Below are 20,254 nucleotides of genomic sequence, written 5' to 3'. Positions count from 1 at the left end.
TTATGAATCCAGCTGAATTAGTCATCCCTGTGTGCTTCTGGTTTTGATTTCTGCAACAAACTTTAATACATAATGTAGTTAGTAACATGAGAAAAGGTCATATGATGTGAAGGTCTGTTTAGGTTTTTCTTCTAAAACAAATATTTATTTAGAGAAACAATGAGATTCTGCACAGAGCAATAAATAAGGAAAAGCATGTCAGTTACGTGCAATAACTAGAAAACGTGGTCTAAATCCCTCTCAGTGCCCTTCTTATCTACAAAAGATAGATCAGATGCTGAAAAACTGTTTTCAGTGTACAATTTGAATATGCATTATTCACCCAAAATTATTTTAAAGCATAATAAATCTTGGGATTTGGTATATTAATCGGTTTTTGAAGTCTAGCAGCCTTCCTTCTGAGATTCCAGTGAGACAATGCTGTACCTGGCATATCAAAGCGATTGTCTATCACCTCCGCTTTCAGTCATTATCATCTTATTTTATTACATCCCTGCATCTTAATTAGCTCTCACACATTCAAGAGAGGAAACAGCAGAAATTAAAAAAATAGCATAGGGTAAAAGTTTCTGATTTTGCACACCATTTGGTTACAACTATAGAAGTATATTGTATATATATCGCTCATGAATTACTCAAGCAACAATATGTCCTGTAAAATAGGCAGCTATTTACAACTTTCCTAGATGCTAATAGCTATGTGAAAGATCTAAATAAGCTACTTTTCACAGTTAATGCCATAGTAACAATTGTTTGTCAATCAAGCATACAGTTTTAAAGAAAAGCTTGAATTGAGACATAAGCAGTCTTGGCTTACTGTTTTTGTAACTGAAATTGAGAAAAACAAGCATATAGGACAAACATGGTTATGATGGTTATCAATTGGAAGGTTGTCAGCTTGGGGCCCAAGCACAGTTTGTGACGGAGTGAGCTCCCAGTCCTTGTCCCAGCTCCTGTAAACCTAGCAGTTCAAAAATATGCAAATGCAAATAGATAAATAGGTACCCCTTCGGTGAGAGGGTATCAGCGTTCTGTACACCTTGGCGTATACTCATGCTGACCGCATGGTCATGGTAGCATCCTCAGATAATGCTGGCTCCCACAGCTAAGAAACAGAAGTGAGTACTGCTCCTAGAATTGGGCACAAATGGATAGGGGAAACTTTCATTTCAGGAAAAAATAATAAAATGGCACTTGTTAATCAGTAAAATAATGAATGAAGCAGATGTATCTTTAAATCTAGTCTCAAGTTTGACTTGTAATATACTACTTTTGTTCCCACCTTCTACTAAATTTATGGTTGACTGTTTTCCTTTACAGCCCTCTGAAATCGACATGGAGTCTCAGATGCATCTATATGGACACACTGCAGAGATAACCAGCTTGCTCGTCTGCAAACCCTATAGCATCATGATCAGTGTGAGCAAAGATGGAACCTGTATCATATGGGATTTGAACAGGTATGCCCATTTTTAAAATCACACTCTTTACTGTATCGAATATTCCCAGTTTCTGAATTATAGTGAAGGTTGATTTACTCTATTCAATAAAATTAATAGTAAGATAGTCAGAGATGGTATTCAGCCAGTTCGGACCAGTTCGAATGAACCAGTAGCGGCAATTGTGGATTGCGACACCCATCCACCTGGAATAATGCTGTACTATTTAGCCACCTTTCCGAGGCCGGGCACATGGGGAGAAGGCACATGTGTGAGTAAAGTGTATGTGCGGGAAGCTGTGAGCATGTGCAGAGGTAGCGCATGTGCTTATATTTGCGAACCAGTCAGGAAGGTAAGTGAATACCATCTCTGCTTAACCTATGTGTTTTGCCCCATCTACACTGATGCTAGATAACATTTATATTAGTTTCGGAAATGTTCTGTCGAGCTCTCTGGTAGACTCCTCCCAAAAATTCACAGGTACAAATTTCAGACACACACACGTTTGAAAATTCAAAACAATGTTCTTTATAATGAAAATTCACTTAAACTAAGCCCTCTCTTGGTATAGCAAAGAGCACTGGTCTCCAAACAAACTGGTAATTTGTACAAGTCCCTTATCAGTTCTGTGATACTTAGCTTGCAGCTGTGAGGCAATTCACAGTCTTTCTTCTTTCACAAAGTGAAACACACTTTGCTCTGGTTTAGTTTCCAAGCGGGGAAAAATCAGCACACAAAAGGTCAAAGTCAGTAAAGCAGTCATGGAACACAACAATCAGATAATCCTCCACAATGGCCAAACCCACAGGCTGCTATTTATAGCAGCCTCACTAATTCCCACAGCCCCACCCAACCACAGCTGGCCTCATTTTCTTTGATAATCTCTCAGTTGTTGTTGCCTATGCATCGCTCTCCGCATGCGTGGCTGTATCATTAACTCTTGTTCTGAATCCAAGGAGGAGCTAGATAATTGATCTTCTGAGCTGTCTGCCCCACTCTCCTCCCTGTCACTCATGTCTTCTTGGTCAGAGAAGCCTTCATCAGCAGATTCCACCGGGGGGGGGGGGGGCGGCAAAACAGGCCTGCAGCATGTGGATGTCTCCCCCACATCCACAGTCCTTGGGGCAGGAGCTGGGCCAGAGTTAACCACAGCAGGAAATAAGGATTTAAAGTGTTATTTTAAAATATTACAGCTGCTATTATATGAGAGTAATTCTTTGAATAATTTAAATCATTGTTACAGGCTCTGCTATGTGCAAAGTCTTGCTGGGCACAAAAGTCCTGTCACGGCAGTGTCTGCTAGTGAAACAACAGGGGACATTGCGACTGTTTGTGATTCAGGTAGGTGTCTTATCATGTGGATGCAATGCAAACTAGCCTATGAAGTTAATTTTATACAACTTTTCATAGAATTGGAAAGAAAATAGTAAGATGTTAAATTTTTATCTTAACTTCAGTCCAAATATCCAAGCTTTTCAATTTTGCAGAAGTCTTTATTAGCCAGAATAAAATGTAACTGATTTCCAACTATACTGTGAAAAAGTTAACTAAATAATTTAAATTTCTAGTATTAACTTCAGGTGGATGAGTGCCTATAAGTGAAACTAGCTTACCCGATAGCTCTTCATGTGTCTTAAAAGTGTAGAGTAAATAACCTAGAAAGATGGTGTTTAGAATTTGGAACAATAGTTGCTGTGCTTGTCTTCAGTCTATGGCAGAACAAAAAAACCATGCACAAGTCCTTAAATACAAGGTGTAACCATGTAGTCCTGCGTAGTTTTAATAGCAGATTTATTTATTAAACCAATGAAACCACAACTCTAAAACTCTAAAATGGGAAAAGAAAAATTCAGGGAAAACCAAAAGGGAAATAAACATAGAAATAAATTCCAGCTAAAATCACTGCAAACAATCTAGCCAAAGAAATTAAATATTATCTGCTTCAATAAATTGATGGGTTTCAGTGCACATTCAGCACTTGTTACACAAAAGAAGTTTTTCTCAGCTTTCTGCACAGAATTATCTTTTTCTCAAGCACAGTCCTTAGTTTCAAACAAGAAATAACTATGGAAAGCCAATCCTTTTGGGCAGATTGTCTGCTGCTATGCTCAAACATAAAAATGCTCTGATACTTGATATCCTGGGTTTAGCCAGCAAATCACAAATGATCCAGGAGATAAACCTACTTTCCTAATGATCCTTGGTGAAATTGTAAAAAACAATCAAATTTTCACCAATTGTGCAACTATATAATCGGGTTACATGGGGAAGTCTTTCGATGGGAAACAAAATATGAATTCAGTCATGTCAGTGTATAGTCAATTTACCAGATCCTTTAGGAGGCAGCATTTCATACTAAAAGCCAAGGGCTTCCTTTACAAACAGATAAATTTAGATTCATCATATGTCAGTTTAATTTAGGTTATCGGTAACAAGGTTAAGATAGGAGCTTAGAACCAGATGATGTCTGGATTCAGTCACTGATCTGCAACTTCTAAAATGATGCATGAATTTATGCAATTATCTCTCCCCAAATAAACATTTATAGGAGTTAGCTTTGTGCAAGAAATACATGTACAGTATACGATACTTTCAATACTTAAATTTTAATGTACTTATTAAATAAAACAATGATAGAGCCATACAACTTATAACATTTTTGGTTGAAAACAAACATAGCCCCAATGTATATTTTATTGGGAGCAAGCTATTTAATGTTTATTTATGCGTGGTTCCTTTAAATCTTGATTTCATTAAGACAGCTATCAAAGCTCATTCACCAAAATCTAGGAAGAAAGAACAAAAAGTGCTTTCCTGCATTACCTTCTCTTCAAATGTTGCAGTTTATGGATCTTTTGCAAGCTTCAAGTCGCTTTTGCTCTCTTTTCTCCCAATTGATCTGCCCAGAGATAACTGCCGCAGTCCATTTTCTCCTCTGTCACTTCTAGCTTACTGATCTGTGCTTGTAAACTGATGGTTCCCTTTTGTAATTTTCTCCTCCCTGCAGCATAATGAGCAGTTTCGTCTCCATTGTAATTTCTTCTTCAGACTAGACAGACTAGACTAGAATTCTTTGTTGGCCAAGTATGATTGGACACACAAGGCATTTGTCTTTGGTGCTTTCAGTATACATAAAGAATAAGATGCATTTGCCAAGAATCATGAGATACAACACTTAATGATTGTCATAAGATACAAGTAAGCAATCAGGAAACAATCAATATTAGTATAAATAATAAAAATACAAGTCATAAGTGGGAGGAGATGTGTGATAGGAACAATGAGAAGACTAATAGTAATAGTAATGCAGCCTTAGTGAATAGTTTGACAGTGGTGAGGGAATTTGTTTAGCAGAGTGATAGCGTTTGGGGAAAAACTGTTCTTGTGTCTAGTTGTCTTGGTGTGCGGTGCTCTTTAGTGACGCTTTGAGGAGTTGAAACAATTTATGTCCAGGATGTGATGGGTCAGTAAATATTTTCATGGCCCTCTTTTTGACTTGAGCAGTATACAGGTCCTCAATGGAAGGCAGGTTCAAGGATCAAGTCAAATGGTCAGAGCTTTTACTGAAGCCTTATGCACTCCAGGTATGATTGCTGTTTTTTCAAAAGGCAAAAGCAAAGTGTTGAAGAAACATGAAGGATATTCAGGCTTCATAAAGGTCCTGAAGCAGTTTCCTTGCTTTGTATTTACCATATATTTGCATCAAACTGGTAGACCTATTGAGCAAGGACTTCTGTTGTCTAAGTAGTTCCATTGAAGGTCATAATTTGCACTTTTGGAAACAATGTGCTAAGCCAGAGTGTTGTTTGTTTGATTTGTAAATCACATCTTACAGTATTATGCCTGAACCAGAACTGTATGATTTATTCAGTGAGGTACAGTGTTATTAAAATAAACAACAGCTTAGCACAATGTGTTAACCTAATCTCTTTTCCCAACAGTAGTTGGTCATAAATTACTGTAAAGCTAATTCAAAGCAAGTCTACCATGATCATGCTGCTATTGGTATTCCCTTTAGAAATACTCTTTCCTGTTCTGAAAAAAGCCTGTTCTTTATATACTGAGTTATTTGATCTGGGTCCTAGAGTTTCTCAAGGCTTTGAATTCTGTGTTTGATTTGGACCCAGGATTGACACTCTCTTGATGGATCAAGTCTGGTTTCATTAAGCCTTTTACTGTATTCTCTATACGTAGTCTTCTATAGATAAGCATATGATGTCTGGACTGCAAAAATTCAGTTTACCACTAGGTGGTAGTGGTTATATTTTTGCATACCTTTGGTGCCATATAGTGCTGCTTCAAAGCTATAGCAGGGGTGTCATATATATATATTAGCAAAGAAGGGAATTTTTCAAGTATATATCTGGAATCAAGAGTATTGAATTTGTCTCTAGTAAAAATGTTAATGAAATAAATATTTTTAAGAATTCCTTTTTATGTCTGGCAAGAATAGGAATCTATCTTATATTGCTTCAAGCTGATCATCCATTTTGTCATAGTTTGCATGGCCCAGTAGTGGCGCTCTATGGTTTTTGACATTCTTTCTAGATCTGAGATTTTGGAATCTTCATTTGAAATCTTCACCAAACACCCTGTAATGTTTCTGAATCTTAGCAAGATGATTACCACATGCTAATGAGAATATGTTTTGTAGATGTACAGAGTCACATTTAGGTGATTTCGTGGCTTCAAAATTATGTTTTAAAGGTTTCATTTTTCTGGCTGTGACACTACATTTGTTAACCAAGATACAGCATGGGGAAAATAAAAACCAAATTGCTTTTGATGAAATTATAGCTTCTTCTGGCCTCCTGATGCGAAATAATTGGCAGCAGAGGGATTACATTAAAATGTTCATTAACTGTGGATGAAAAAATGAAGCAAATAAATGTTGTGTTCTCTCTCTCTCAAAATGAGCAGTATAGATGTCTCTAAAAATAGAAGTATCCAGCAGATAGTGTGAATTTACCCATACTTATCTGAAAGTCCCTAGCATCTGAAAATATTTATTGGCAACCTTTTAATATTATAAAAGGGCCATCCCATACTTTCTTATACATGCATATTCCAGCTGCAGCCTTCTATCTCACCTATCTGCATGGTTGCAATCTGTTAGGTAAGAGTAGATTTTTTTTCCTCTGCAAACAGTATAGAAGCCAAAAAGAAGCTTCCATACTCTTTTCTGTAACATGACTCATCCATGGACTATGTGATCATCAGATCAAAAATTATTAATTTGTTCCTTTGACTGGAATATTAATATTAATAGAGCCATGATACTTATTCATTTATCCTGCTTGCAAGATAGTTTTGATCATAAATTAAACATCAGGTGAGGGGGAAGGACTCACAGAATGAAATATGAAAGTTGTAAATATTATTTCTAACCTGTTTCCTCTATTGATTCAAAGTTTTAATTTTTTAAAAAAAGTTTATGCTTATGTACTTAAAATCTTGTGCAGTGACCTATTTATTGGAGCCAAAGTTGTCAAATAATTTCATCCAATTCATTTTAGTTCCTAAAGCTGAAAACGACATTGATTTTTTTTTTCAAATTGCGGAGGAGGGAATCTCATACTTGCTTGCTCTTCCTTGCTCTGATAAGATGGTTCAGAATTTTAACACTCACTGGACTGTAAATGAATTTCAGCTGAGCTTCACTGCTTGCCTTTTCTCCACATACTTTTGCTGGAAGAAGTTTATTAAAGTAGAGATCTTGGCCTTTTGCGCAATATTAATTCTATTATTCCATCTTGCGTGGATTTACAGTATATGTTTACAAATTGTCAAATTGTTACAAGTTGTGTTGCTAGTGTTTGAAGAAATGTTTTTCTGCTTTTGAGATACAGTATCTTGAAAGTGTTTGTTTCCTTATTTATTTGGGGTTTTTAGGTATACACAACAAAATAGAAGGGATAAAATAGTATATAATAAGAATGCAATAAAAATCCTGCAATAACAACAGGCGTTACCTCCATCATACTAGGGCATATCACTCTTGAAAACATAACAATCCCATAGTTCAGAGAGGAAATCACTTACCATATCTAAAGGCTTTTTAAATAGCCACATCATGGCAATTTTCCTAAATGCTAACAGAACCAGTGCTGACTTAGCTCAAGTTAGCTCCAGGTAGATATTAATGTTCTTCTGATTTCAACCTTAATAATGCTTAAGAGGCAAGTATTTATTCTTTCTATTATTGTGGGCAGTGTTTTGGAAATTAATATAGCTTCCCAACTCTCATTCTAAATCATTTTTTAAAAATACTTTTCAGTCCTGGTCCAAAAGAAGTATTTTTATTTATTTGTATCCTGCCTTTATTATTTTTACCCATAACTCCAGTTGACAAACCTATCCAACACACCTTCCTCATTCTATTATCCTCACATCAACAAACCCTGTAAGGTGGGTTGGATTGAGAGAGAGTGACTGATCCAAGGTCACCCAGCCAGCTTTCATGGCTTTGGCAGGACTTGAAACTGACTGTCTCCTGCTTTCTAGCCTGGAGCCTTAAGCGCTAGAGTAGCAGTAAATTTCTTGAGATCCCCAATCTCTCTATTTTCTAAAAAACTCAGGAAGCTAAATGAACTTCAAGTGATGCTTCAACAAAGAGGTTCAATTGGCTGTGTTAATTGTATAAAATAATAGACCAGTAAACTATGTTGAAGGTCTGCACACCACAAATAGATTTCACATAACTATTTCAGAGGATTTTAAGGAAACTCATTTTGAACAATTCTGTGGTTTTTCACATGTAAATACAATAATGCAACAAAGAAAGTACATCCCATGCAATTGTTTTATATTTTAAACATGTCACTATATCAATATATCATTAAACCAATTAAAGATGTAGAGCAGAATAGAATAGAATTATTTATCGACCAAGTGTGATAGGAACATAACTTGTATCTGGTGCATAAGTAATAATAATAATAATAATAATTTATTAGACTTGTATGCTGCCTCTCTCCGTAGACTCAGGGCGGCTCACAACAGCAAAATAACAATATAATATAATACAAATCTAATAATTAAAACTATGACTAAAACCCTGCTATCATTAAAAAACAATCAGTACAATACAGTCACAACCACATATAACTCTTAATGGTCAAAAAAGGGGGTACATTAATTGCCCCATGCCTGGTGACATAGATAGGTCTTTAGAGTCTTGCGGAAGGTGAGGCGGGTGGGGGCAGTTCGAATCTCTGGGGGGGGGAGTTGATTCCAGAGGGCTGGGGCCGCCACAGAGAAGGCTCTTCACCCAGGTCCTGCCAGACAGCCTTGTTTAGTCGATAGGACCCAGAGAAGGCCAACTCTGTGGGACCTAATTGGCCGCTGGGATTCGTGCGGCCGATTAGGCATAAGCATTTGTGCAAGTAATAGGTCATAAATCATAAACATAGTTACAATCATTAATCATGGGTTATAATCAATAATTTATAAAGCCTAAAAAACCAATAGAAAATAGTAGGAAACATGAAAAGATGAGAAAAGATGAGATATGAGGCAGTGCTTTGGGAATTAAGTGTTCAGCAGAGTGATGGCACGAAGATGGTCTTTATGTCTGGTGGTTTTGGCATGCATCCTGAGAGGATAATTTTTTTCAGTTGTGTGATATTTGAGAGGCTCTTTGCAAGCAGAGCTCTCTTCAAATTTCTATAAAGCACCCCATGGGATTTTGATCTATACTTTTACTTGGTTATTCCAGACTTTCCATTTCTTTTTCTTTGTTTTCTTTCAGCCATTCCATGGGGGATACACTGGAATGTTAAAGATCATTTTCATATTGCACAGTCCACTTTCAGTTAAGCGTCAATCTTTTGATAGATGGTCTCATATTACCCTTAAAGACTGTAGTGGAATAAAGTATTCATTATGGGTTTTATGATGGTTAATTATCTAGGTCAGTGATGGCTAACCTTTTTTTCCTCGGGTGCCAAAAGAGCGCACATGCGTGTGTGCATCTTCCTTGACAAGCTGCCAAAGACCAATTTGCAAGAAACTTGACAAGGCCAAACAGAAAACAGAGTCCGAGCTAGAATGGCATGAGTTGAACAAAGTTGCTTCCTGCGACAAGCCCTTCCTTGTGCTCCAGTTATGTAGCCCATGGGAGGGACTAAATATTTTGAAGTCTTACTCTCAAGTAGTTCTTCTCCTCTGTTCTTGCCTTTTGGCAGCTGTGCATGTGCGTGCATTAAAAACAGACTCCCCCTGTTCCTCTGCCTTGCTCATGTCAGCCTCTGGAGGCTTTGGAGTCGGACAGACTTCCCAAATGGTCTGGGCTGGATCCCTGCCTCTGGCACCTAGCTTTCTCCAGACTCCAGGCCTGGCCCATGTTCCCCTCTTTCTGACTCTGCCACCAGTTCTGCAGGCTGCTGGCGGACCACAAATATTCTTTTCCTGAAATATCTTTGGTTTTTGCCAAACATGTCTTTTGGTACTGTGGTCAAATATCTGTTTGCTTTATCTTTCCAGGGTACATTGTAGATAGATGTTCATAATTCAACTTTACTCTAGCTTTGATGTTCTTTCTGGATAACAAAAGTTTATTCTTGGCATACCTCTATGTAGATCTAATTTGTGTAGTTTCTTTCTAATGGTAGAGTCATGCCGATCAGTGGTGTGAGTGACAGATGATCTTAAGAGACTTGTATTCTGCTCTTGGCCTGACCTGATGTGGCAAGTTGGTGGTTCTCTACTTGTCAATGATTTTCTGGGCAGTGGAATGTTTGACATCTTATTATTATATGAATTTTCAAAATTCTTTTACAGTTTCATAGGGATTGATAGTCTTTTTTCTGAAGCCCACAAATAACTATTTCGATTTAGGCCTGGTAATAACACACTAAAATAACAAAGAACAAATCAGACTAAATACTTGAATTTTAAATAAGACAGGTTCCTCCCAGATCCTCTCTAACAGTGTTCTAATTATTTGCACCTGATGTGGTACAACAGATTCTAATTTTAGATACAGTATCTAAGGACCTGATAGTGCAGAAATGTACTTCGGTTTTTCCACATGGGAAATTTTCATTTTTGTTTACTTACCATTATATAATAGACTACAAAATGTAAATAGTGCATGATATTTGTTATATTATATCCCATTTATTATTGTTGAAATGAAGTTCAAATTTGTGTATGTGGAAATATGTGGAAAAAGTAAAAAGAAATAAATCTGCAACTTATTTTTTCACATGAGTATAATTTCTCAAGTGTTTTCTTATATCCTCAAATGAAATTAAGTTATTTTTTTCCATTGACAAAAAGTCTTTGCAAACTCCAGTGACCTCTTTTGTCTTTTAGTGATTGTTATATTACTCAGTTGAGGGTGTAATGGCTCAGTGGTTAAAGAAACGGAGTTTGTCAGCTAGAAAACTGACAACCCGTATTCAAGACCTGGGGGGGGGGGAGTCTTATTACTTGCCCCACCCTGCCTAACTATCAGTTCAAAAGAATGCAAATGTAAGTAGATAAATAGGTACCACTTCAATGGGAAGATAACAGCAATCCATGCTGGTCACATGACCACAGAAATGTCTTAGACAGCCCTGGCACCCTCGGCTAAGAAATGGAGATGAGCACCGCTCCTAGAATCAGAAACGAGTGGACAGGGGAAACTTTTACCTTTATATCAACCAATTGGCTTTGCTGGCTGAGGAACTCTGGGAGTTGAAGTCCACAAGTCTTGAAGTTGCCAAAGTTGTAGACCCCTGGTATACAGTTCACTGCTTCTATATGACTACAAACTTTTCTTTCCTTTGTTTTAGGAGAATTATTTGGATCCTATATGTGACTTTGTTTAATTGTGTTGTAGATATTATTTTGCTTATTCGATCATTTGACTATCTTTCAGTTGGTGGTGGTAGTGATCTCAGACTCTGGACTGTCAATGGTGACCTGGTGGGACATGTGCATTGCAGAGAAATCATATGCTCTGTTGCTTTCTCCAACCAACCTGAAGGAATCTCTATCAATGTGATTGCTGGAGGGCTAGAAAATGGAGTGGTGAGGTGAGTGATTTTAATAGAACATTTTTGTTTTTAGAGATATGTATCACTTATAAAACAATAATGCATTTTGGATACTATTCAATGTGTGCATTGTTTTCACCCCAAAGTATCTGATTTTAAGATATGTGTGGTTGCTTTTTTGTATTGTCCTACGGTGTAGTGAAAACTTTTTCCTTCATTGTTCTACAAAGATTCTATTTTTAAAGCTTTATTTCTGTAGAAAGAACAAAGAACCTTTGGAAATCTTAAAAGCGAATAATTGTGGCCCTTAAATGGCATGACTTTCATGCACTGTAGCTCATTTCCTCAGATGTATGGGCATCCTGAGGACTGTAAACACATTGGGGAAGGTTACACATTCTTATTTTATTTCCTGCTTGGAGTGGAATCCTTTATACAAACTACCATTTATACTTGTCAAAGTTTTACCTCCATCATTTACCATTCTTATTACATTCAGCAACCAACCTTCACTTCCATATGCATCAAAATTTTATAATTCAAATCTATTTACTTTATCACTTTCTTTAAAGCAACGATGTTCTCTAAACTTATTTTCTCACATTTGTACATTTCTGTAGTTGAAAAGCAAAAATCTAGTCTTTGCATAAAACCATTCTTTGTTTCTCAAATTTTGCTTATTTTCACTTATTGACCTTTCCATTCAGAATACTGCCAAATGCTTTACCAAGCACTATAAATTCTCTTTAGTTTGTACATTCAATATTACTATCTCTTTGTAAAAGGAAATATTAACATAATTCTTCTGACATACATTTTAGTGTTTCATAATTAAAGCAATATGCTCCTGCTATTTTATGTAAAGTTGGGTCTCTAATCTAAAGGCTACATCACAGGCAAACATAGTATTACTTGCATTCCACTTAAGAGGTTTAGGTAGTCCTCACCAACTAACTATAATTGGGATTAGCAACTCTGTCACTGAAGCAAACGTAAGGTGCAATGTCATGTAACTTATGTAAGTTTGTCACTTAACTTATGTAAGTTTGTCAGTTCCAGCTGTGGTTGTTAAGCAAATCATGGGTTATTAAACACATTACATGACTGTGACATCACTGTTTGCCACTTTCCCCATTGACTTTCTTTGTTGGAAATCAGTTGTGAAGATAATAAATGATGATTGCAGGATGCTGTAACCATTGCAAATGTGTACTAGTTGCCAAGTGCCAAAATTGCTATTGCATGACTAAGGGGAGACTGCTGTGGCTGTAAATTAGAGGACCACTTGTCTTTTTTTCTAGCACTGTTCTAAAACTTTGAATGGTTCCTGAGTGGTTAGTAATCAAGGGCTACTTGTATATGCACTACTTTCTTTCCCTGAAAATAAGACCATCTTATATTTGTTTGAACCCTGCAACAAGCACTTGGCCTTATTGCCATGTACTCAAAAGCCCGATTGGGCTTATTATCAGGGAATGTCTTATTTTGGGGGAAACAGGGTATGTTGACATAGATTAGAGTAATGGTCGCCAACCATTGTGGTTTGGGGCCCAGCTGATGGGGAGCGGAACCGGGTTGCTCAAACATAGTGATATTACATGCTGCAGCTCAACTCTTGCAAGCGACGGAACAGTGCATCTAACTTGACTGCAAAGTGGAGCTGCATACGCATGTACACGTGTTCCAGACCACCACTCTTGCGAGTTGAGCTGTAAATATGCACACCAGCATGCCTCTTGCACAACCCAGTTCTGAATAGCCTATGGCCCTGTAGTTGGCTGCAGCTTGGGGATTGGAGACTCCTGGATTAAAGCATTTGTAAGTGAATCTGATGAGTTAGAACCAGATGAACACTATGAAAACATGTTTGAATACACAAGATCACTAAGTGAGTCCCATGAGATTGGGTGGCATAGAAAACAAACAAACAAACAAACAGACAAACAAACAAACAACAAATAAAGTGAACCTTCAAGTATGCTAACCTGGAAAACTATGAGCCTAAGAACTGTGGAGAATAGATGAATATAATGCCTTTGACTTCTTTTGCCCTGCAATGGGCAAAATTATTTGTGCGTATATAACTTAATTCCTGTCTATAATAAAAACGTTAATTTTGTTGAATCATGTCTGAGAGTCTTCTGCTGAGTAAACCTATTCTTAACTAAAAGGTTAAAATATCTGTAGGGTTCAGATTTGCTGTGGACTCTCTCGTATGAAACCTGACAGTGATAAACTGTAATAATTTACCTCATGGTCAACAAAGATTTTTGTTTGAAGAACAGAGGTGGACCAGAAGCCCATCAAATAAATCTTGCTATTCCTCATTCTTCACCTATTGTTGATTATCCTTGCACTTAGGCAGGAAAGAAAGTAAGACCTTCAAACGAATAAGAGGAGAAGATGCAGATTATCCCAGCACCCTTATAGTCAATGCCTCCAAAGAATTAGGAAGATGTGCCAAGGCAGTCCTTTTAGATTCTAGCTTGGGGCTCCGAATGTAATCTTTTTTCCCCCAGAAATAAGGGATAGGCAGACTACAAGGCAGCGTCCACTCCAGTGAACTAGCTAGCATTTCATTCAAAGAATTGTGAAGTAGCTAGCTATGTCCAACATCTATCAGCCAATGACTTATAAATCAATAATTCTAGGGCAGGAAAGACAAGCATTTATAGCGCCAGCCAAATATTAAAAATATATCTAGATGGTTGGAATTTTCTCTTTTTTAGTTTTAGTTAGGGCATTTTTAAATTTATTTATGCCCATAGATTATGCTTAGTGACTAGTTTGTTTGTCCCATGTAGGATGATGTCTATCATGAATCATTATATTGTAGTGAAAGATGAGCAACCTCATGAACTTCTGAATACTGTGGATGTCTTGTAGTAATTTTGTGAGATCAAATATGGGCACTGTCTGGAAAGATTTAAATCAGACTTTGTATCCAGGAATAATTTATTACAATAAAGATTCAGAAGATAAAACAGAACTTTGGTGAGAGGGAATTTACTTGACTATAATGATGGATCCTATCTATAAACAGCTAGAAAAATGTTTTTGTTCAGGATACACCAATGGTACAATGACACATTTGGAAATAAGATGATATAATAAAAGGGGTTTGATCTCTTCCAGCACATCAGGCCTTCTCTCAAATTGATTTCTGTCACAATAAAATGTAAAAGTGGTAACAAAATGTATGTACAGTATGCATTACAACATCAGAATCATGTTTTCAGTATTACATTGTTTTCTTCAGTTTTAATTCAACAGATTATGCAAACCTGCAACATAACTTGAAAAAAATCATGGCAGGATATAAAAGCAATTTCTGTCACTTAGGTTGCACAAAGTAACATTCATTCTATCTTTTCTCTTTAGATTGTGGAGCACATGGGATTTGAAACCTGTCCGAGAAATTACATTTTCTAAATCAAATAAACCAATTGTCAGGTAAAAAAAATTGATCTTTTGATAGTATTTAGCAATTTATTTTTATGCCTTTTCCAAAAAATTAATATAATTGTTGAAGTGCTTTGCATATTTATTTATTTATTTATTTATTTGTTTGTTTATTTATTTATTCATTCATTCATTCATTCATTCGATTTTTATGCCATTCTTCTCCTTAGACTCAAGGCGGCTTACAACATGTTATCAATAGCACTTTTTAACATATTGCTAGCATATTGCCCCCACAATCTGGGTCCTCATTTTACCTACCCTGGAAGGATGGAAGGCTGAGTCAACCTTTATCTTTAGAGTTTCCTTAAGATTTCTTTGGAAGTAGCACTTTTGGTTTTAATTAAAGTGCCCACTGCCTAATATGACATTAAACTCTCTTCATAATATGTTCCTTGTTAAAATGCAGAATTAATCAAAGGGGGGAAATTGTTAATATAACATCTTGCAATAATACATCCTTGCTTGGCAACGGCAATTAGGACATCCCTAACTGTCATGGTCGCTAAGCCAAATATTATATGCCCATGGTGGGCGTATCTCATTTCTTCTTTGGTTGTTAAGTGAATTATCAGTTATTAAGCAAGACATCACATGATTGTGACTCAGGATTTTACTTCCACCTTCTGTATTAATTCTGCTTATCACAAATCAGTTACCAAATGCCTGAATAGGGATTCCATCAGTGGCATGTTGCAATGGTTATGAAAGTGGGGAAAGGTTGCAAAGCTATCTTTTTATATCACAGTATAAAAGGCTGTTAAATGAGACAATAAGTGAGGACTACCTGTATGCTTTATATTTCCTCAAGTAATTTTTGCACATCTATTCCATGGGGTTTCAGATCACATCAGTAAGGTTTGACAGGCTACATTGGATGGCACATATATACTTACATACCAGTTTGCTGTAGAGAAATATTTTTTGTAAACAACAAAATTAAATGTAAGCAGAAATATCTGTATTCAGTGCAGAAAATGAGGAAGATTAACATTTGTATTGTCTTTATTATTAAATTTATTTGTCTCCTATTTCACCATGGGACTATTCTAGGCAGTACATAACAAAAAAACCCCAAAAAACTGAAACCCTGAAGAAATAAAAAGGAAGTTTAAATAAAGAGAAAGTAAAATAGAATAAAATAACCAAGGGAAAAAGAAAACAAAGACAAAACAAAAAATATCAATGATTGATTTTAAATAAAGATGGATGAGTGGGGAGTAGAGCGCAGGGAGCTTGAAGGTAGACTCTGATATCAGTCTAGCAGCCAACTCAGAATTGAACTTCCCCATTGAATACCCAGGCCAACTTGCAGAGCCAGGTCTTCAGGTCTTACATAATGATAGGAGGTTGGAGGCAGTTCTTATCCTGGAGGGCAAGATGTTCCAAAGGGTGACAGAGAAGGCCTGAATTCCTGAAGTCGGAATTCTTTGACCAAAGGGATCCACAGCTGGTCCTCCCTGCTGGCCCGAGTAGGACGGCCTAGTGAGATTTTAACCCATTTACAGTCCTCAGAGAAGGGCGGCATATAAATCCAATTAATAAAATAAATAAAAAATAAATATACTTTTATTTTTCTTCCTCTCCCCATTTAATGACATATACCCTAGAATATAGGCTATCTGACAGACTTATTATTATTTGTGTCTTTTTGAAAATTTTATAGCCTTACCTTTTCGTGTGATGGCCATCATTTGTACACAGCAAATAATGAAGGAACGGTGATCTCTTGGTGTCGCAAGGACCAACAGCGCTTGAAGCTTCCTATGTTTTATTCATTCCTTAGCAGCTATGCAGCTGGTTGACAGCTCTGTCGGTTTGTCGGCTTTGGTAAATTATGAAGCACTTTACAGAGTGGACTGTGGAGTCTCTTTGGTTTTCCTAGATTTTGAAGTACATGTATGACTTTATCATCAGCAAATAGATCGTTGATGATGTCAATGAAAGGCTGCTACGTATGCTCATGCACCAAATTTATGAACCATATCACAGTGATAAAAAAATTCTGGCTTGCCTTTTTTGGTACGAAGAGGACACTAAGGGCGCTAACTCAGAAGTATATATGCTGCAATATGTTATGTAACATAAACATATTTTTATTGATACTTTCCTGGACATACATATTCTAAATCTTCAAGCACTAGTGGTAACTTTTGCTTATCTCTTATGTAAAAATATAATTAAAATATTTCAAACGTTTATATAAAAAACAGTGTTTGTGTTTAATTCATTATTAGATTATAATTCACCTTGCTCTTCCACGCATATAACCATCTCAAGTGTTTTAAAACTAGAGTTTTAAATGCTTAATTTTTTATGGAGAATTTGATAAATTGATTAGGTGCTCTCCACCAAAATTATTTGAATTTATGAATTTAATTTTATTTATTTAAAAATTTAAATAGCTTCCCATCTTGTATCAAACCTGGGGGGGGGGGATCTTTCAATTAACAATTAAACAATATCAATAAAAACAGCATAATGAATATATTAAAACTATTAACATTATCTTTACCCATCTTTTTAGACCAATAGATTTTTTTTAAAAGGCATAAGTTTTCATGAGCTTAAATTTGGATGAAGCAGACTGTACTTCATGAACATGTGTGTGTTTTAATAAATTGTTAGTTTGCTTTTTTTACTAGAAATTATGTAACTACGGTAGTACACTAGCCTAGTTCATAAATCATGTTGGTCAAAAAGGTGATTTGTTCATTAGTGTGATGTACAAACCCATTATTATTGAATGGTCAGGCCACAGTCATTCTAAGAAACAACTTTTTGAAAATGTCTTGCATGAAATTATTTGTGAACCAGGTCTGGCATTTCATTCTGCTGGTTTTTGCCCTTGCAAATAGTTTAAATAATTATGGCTTTTTGCTTTGACAGTATTAGTAACCTCAGATTTCAGAATTCCATGTCTGAATTGCAGACATGGTTTTGAAATGTATCTGGAAGTTTGCAGAAGACCTTGTTCTCATAAAAATTGTGTATTTAGCTCCACCCCCATCTTTTTTTTTTTTTTAAAGAAGGATCTTTAATGCCATGTAAAACCTCCCATGTAAAAAATTGCTGGGAAGTCTCTCCCCCTCCCTCCCCCATCCCTACTTATGAGATGTTTTGTAAAGGTTTTTTTTCCTTTTATAGCATATAAAAGTTCTGCAGGTAAGGACTTAAAATGAAACTGCTAAAATTTGACAAAATAAACCCTTACAAGGATTTAAGATAAAACAAAAAATGCATTGTTTCTCTACTGTATTATACAGATGTGTTTTTATTCCTTAACTGAGGCCACAAAGTGACTTGCATTTAGCCTATGTAGAACTCAGAAAATATGTCAAGGATAGAATATTATTTGTTACATCAGAATAACTTTCAGCATTCCAATAACACTTTTAGAAGAAATGATTCCTGCAGGTTAGCAGCAGAACTCAAATAACTATAAAATGTTTTCTAAAAATAAGTACAGTACTATATTGTATAAACTTTCAATGGAATAAAACATGATTGGCACCAGATATTTTAAAAATAAATTTGAAAATAAGTACAATGGTACCTCTACTTAAGAAAAGTTTGTAAGTAGAAGCAATTTTTCCCATAGGAATTAATGTAAAAGCAAATAATGCATGCATTAGGAAAGAAATAAAAGCTGGGAATTTGGGTGGGAGGAGGAGAAGGAAGAAGAAGAGGAGGACAGTCACTGCCCAGAGCAAAGGGAATTGTTTCTTTTCTCTGGGCACTGGCAGAGGTTTATTCTCTCTCCAAGTGCCCAGAGAAAGGAAAATGCTTTGTTCGCTCTGGACTGCCAAAGCCTCAAGCGCCACCGAAAGGCTCCTCTGGCAGCCCAGCAAAGCCCGAGATGGCCGGGATTAAAGGGGGAATGGCAGAAAACTGGCCGGGCCTTCGTGCCCTTCTCAAATTTCCTGGGAAATTTTTCCGGGGTCAGGTTCTTAAGTAGAAAATGGTTCTTAAGAAGAGGCAAAAAATATTGAACACCCAGTTCTTATCTAGAAAAGTTCTTAAGTAGAGGCATTCTTAAGTAGAGGTACCACTGTATTTATTAAAATGCCTGCCATGGCAAACTATATAATGCAGGCATTCATTCTGCTTGTTCTTAAAAAATCGTGTTTCTTTCTAAGTCTCCTATTGTACTGGCGTCTTCTTTTTTCAGAATGAATGTTTTAATGAGGTAGGTACTGTAGCTGCAAAATTTAGGAATACTGTATATGTATAAAGATGACCAAGCTTGTGTCAGAACACCAAAAAGCACAAGAATTTTAAGGACTGTGATTTAATTATCTTATGATTTCGTTTCAACATGGGGAAGCTATTAGGGTTTGTAGTTTTATAATAAAGCTGCGGTGTCAAACTCAAGGCCCTGGGATTGGATCTGGCCGGGGAGATCTGACCGTGGAGCTGCCCTTGAAACAGCAAAGGCCCATGGTGCCTCTGCCAGCGAAAATGGAGCTCGGGAGGGCTGCATGCGGCCCTCCTGAACTGTTTTTGCTGGCAGAGGGCTGCAGGAGTTTTCACTGGCAGAGCGCTTGGGCTATCACAGGCATCCCCAACATGAGTAATGTTGAGCTGGCCATGCCCACCCCAGCCACACCACCCAGGCCTCTGGAGATCAAACACAATCAGAGGTGGGCTAATGCCTGGACGGAGCGGGGACCGCAGTGGGGTAGTGAAAATGGAGCTCCACCCCAGACCACCCAATTTGCACTGAAAGATGTTGAAAGAAAATGCAGGGCATCCTGCATAAGCCACACCCACAGTGTGGTAGTAAAAATCTTGGTAGCCCTTCACTGAACACAACACTGATGCAGCCCTCAGTGAAATAAAGTTTGACACCACTGTAATAAAGCAAAATGCCTAGAGTGGTTTTCCTTATCTTGGACTTCCAACTCAGGGGCTGCCTGTGTTTGAAATACTGTGAATACTGTGGAGCATGACAGAGAATGAAACGCACTCTGGGCATACAAAACAGCAAGGATCTTGGGCTTGTGAAAATTTGGAGAATGTACTAGAAAATGTGGGAGAGGGTTATCAATGCTCGCTGTCTGGTTTAGTAAATGCTGGATACCTGAACATATGGGTACATAGGGACTTCAAATAAAAGGACAATGACCATGAGTGGAATCAAACTGGGCTATTAGAACAGGGTGTGTTATTGAGTATTGGAATGAACTAGAACTAAAAGGCTATTTTATTTAAATTGTAGCATGCTAAACTTTATTCAGTACTGTTATACAGAAAAGGATACAAGGGGGAGGGGGTTCTACTATTAATTCTGACTATTCATGACTTGACAGACAACAATTCACCAAGACTGAAACAATTTTTGTAAACTCATAGTATCAGTAGTAA

The 20,254-nt window shown here is 36.8% G+C and overlaps 1 protein-coding gene across 3 annotated transcripts in view; it reads left to right on the top strand.

Moving 5' to 3' along the window:
- The window catches only part of LYST (lysosomal trafficking regulator), a 128,446-nt gene extending 111,349 nt beyond the window's left edge, over positions 1 to 17,097 (top strand). For all 3 annotated transcript variants that reach the window (XM_070733990.1, XM_070733989.1, XM_070733991.1), the window contains 5 exons: positions 1,321 to 1,460; positions 2,683 to 2,780; positions 11,308 to 11,464; positions 14,807 to 14,878; positions 16,554 to 17,097. In XM_070733990.1, the coding sequence (XP_070590091.1) occupies positions 1,321 to 1,460; positions 2,683 to 2,780; positions 11,308 to 11,464; positions 14,807 to 14,878; positions 16,554 to 16,692 (606 nt within the window). In that variant the 3' untranslated portion in view covers positions 16,693 to 17,097. The remainder of the gene's footprint in view (positions 1 to 1,320; positions 1,461 to 2,682; positions 2,781 to 11,307; positions 11,465 to 14,806; positions 14,879 to 16,553) is intronic.
- The last annotated feature ends 3,157 nt before the right edge of the window (positions 17,098 to 20,254 follow it).

Source organism: Erythrolamprus reginae, chromosome 1 (genome assembly GCF_031021105.1).
Source record: "Erythrolamprus reginae isolate rEryReg1 chromosome 1, rEryReg1.hap1, whole genome shotgun sequence".
In the NCBI taxonomy this organism is placed as follows: Eukaryota; Metazoa; Chordata; class Lepidosauria; order Squamata; family Dipsadidae; genus Erythrolamprus; species Erythrolamprus reginae.
Note: the sequence above shows the minus strand (reverse complement) of the source record. Positions and strands in the feature narration are given on the sequence as shown.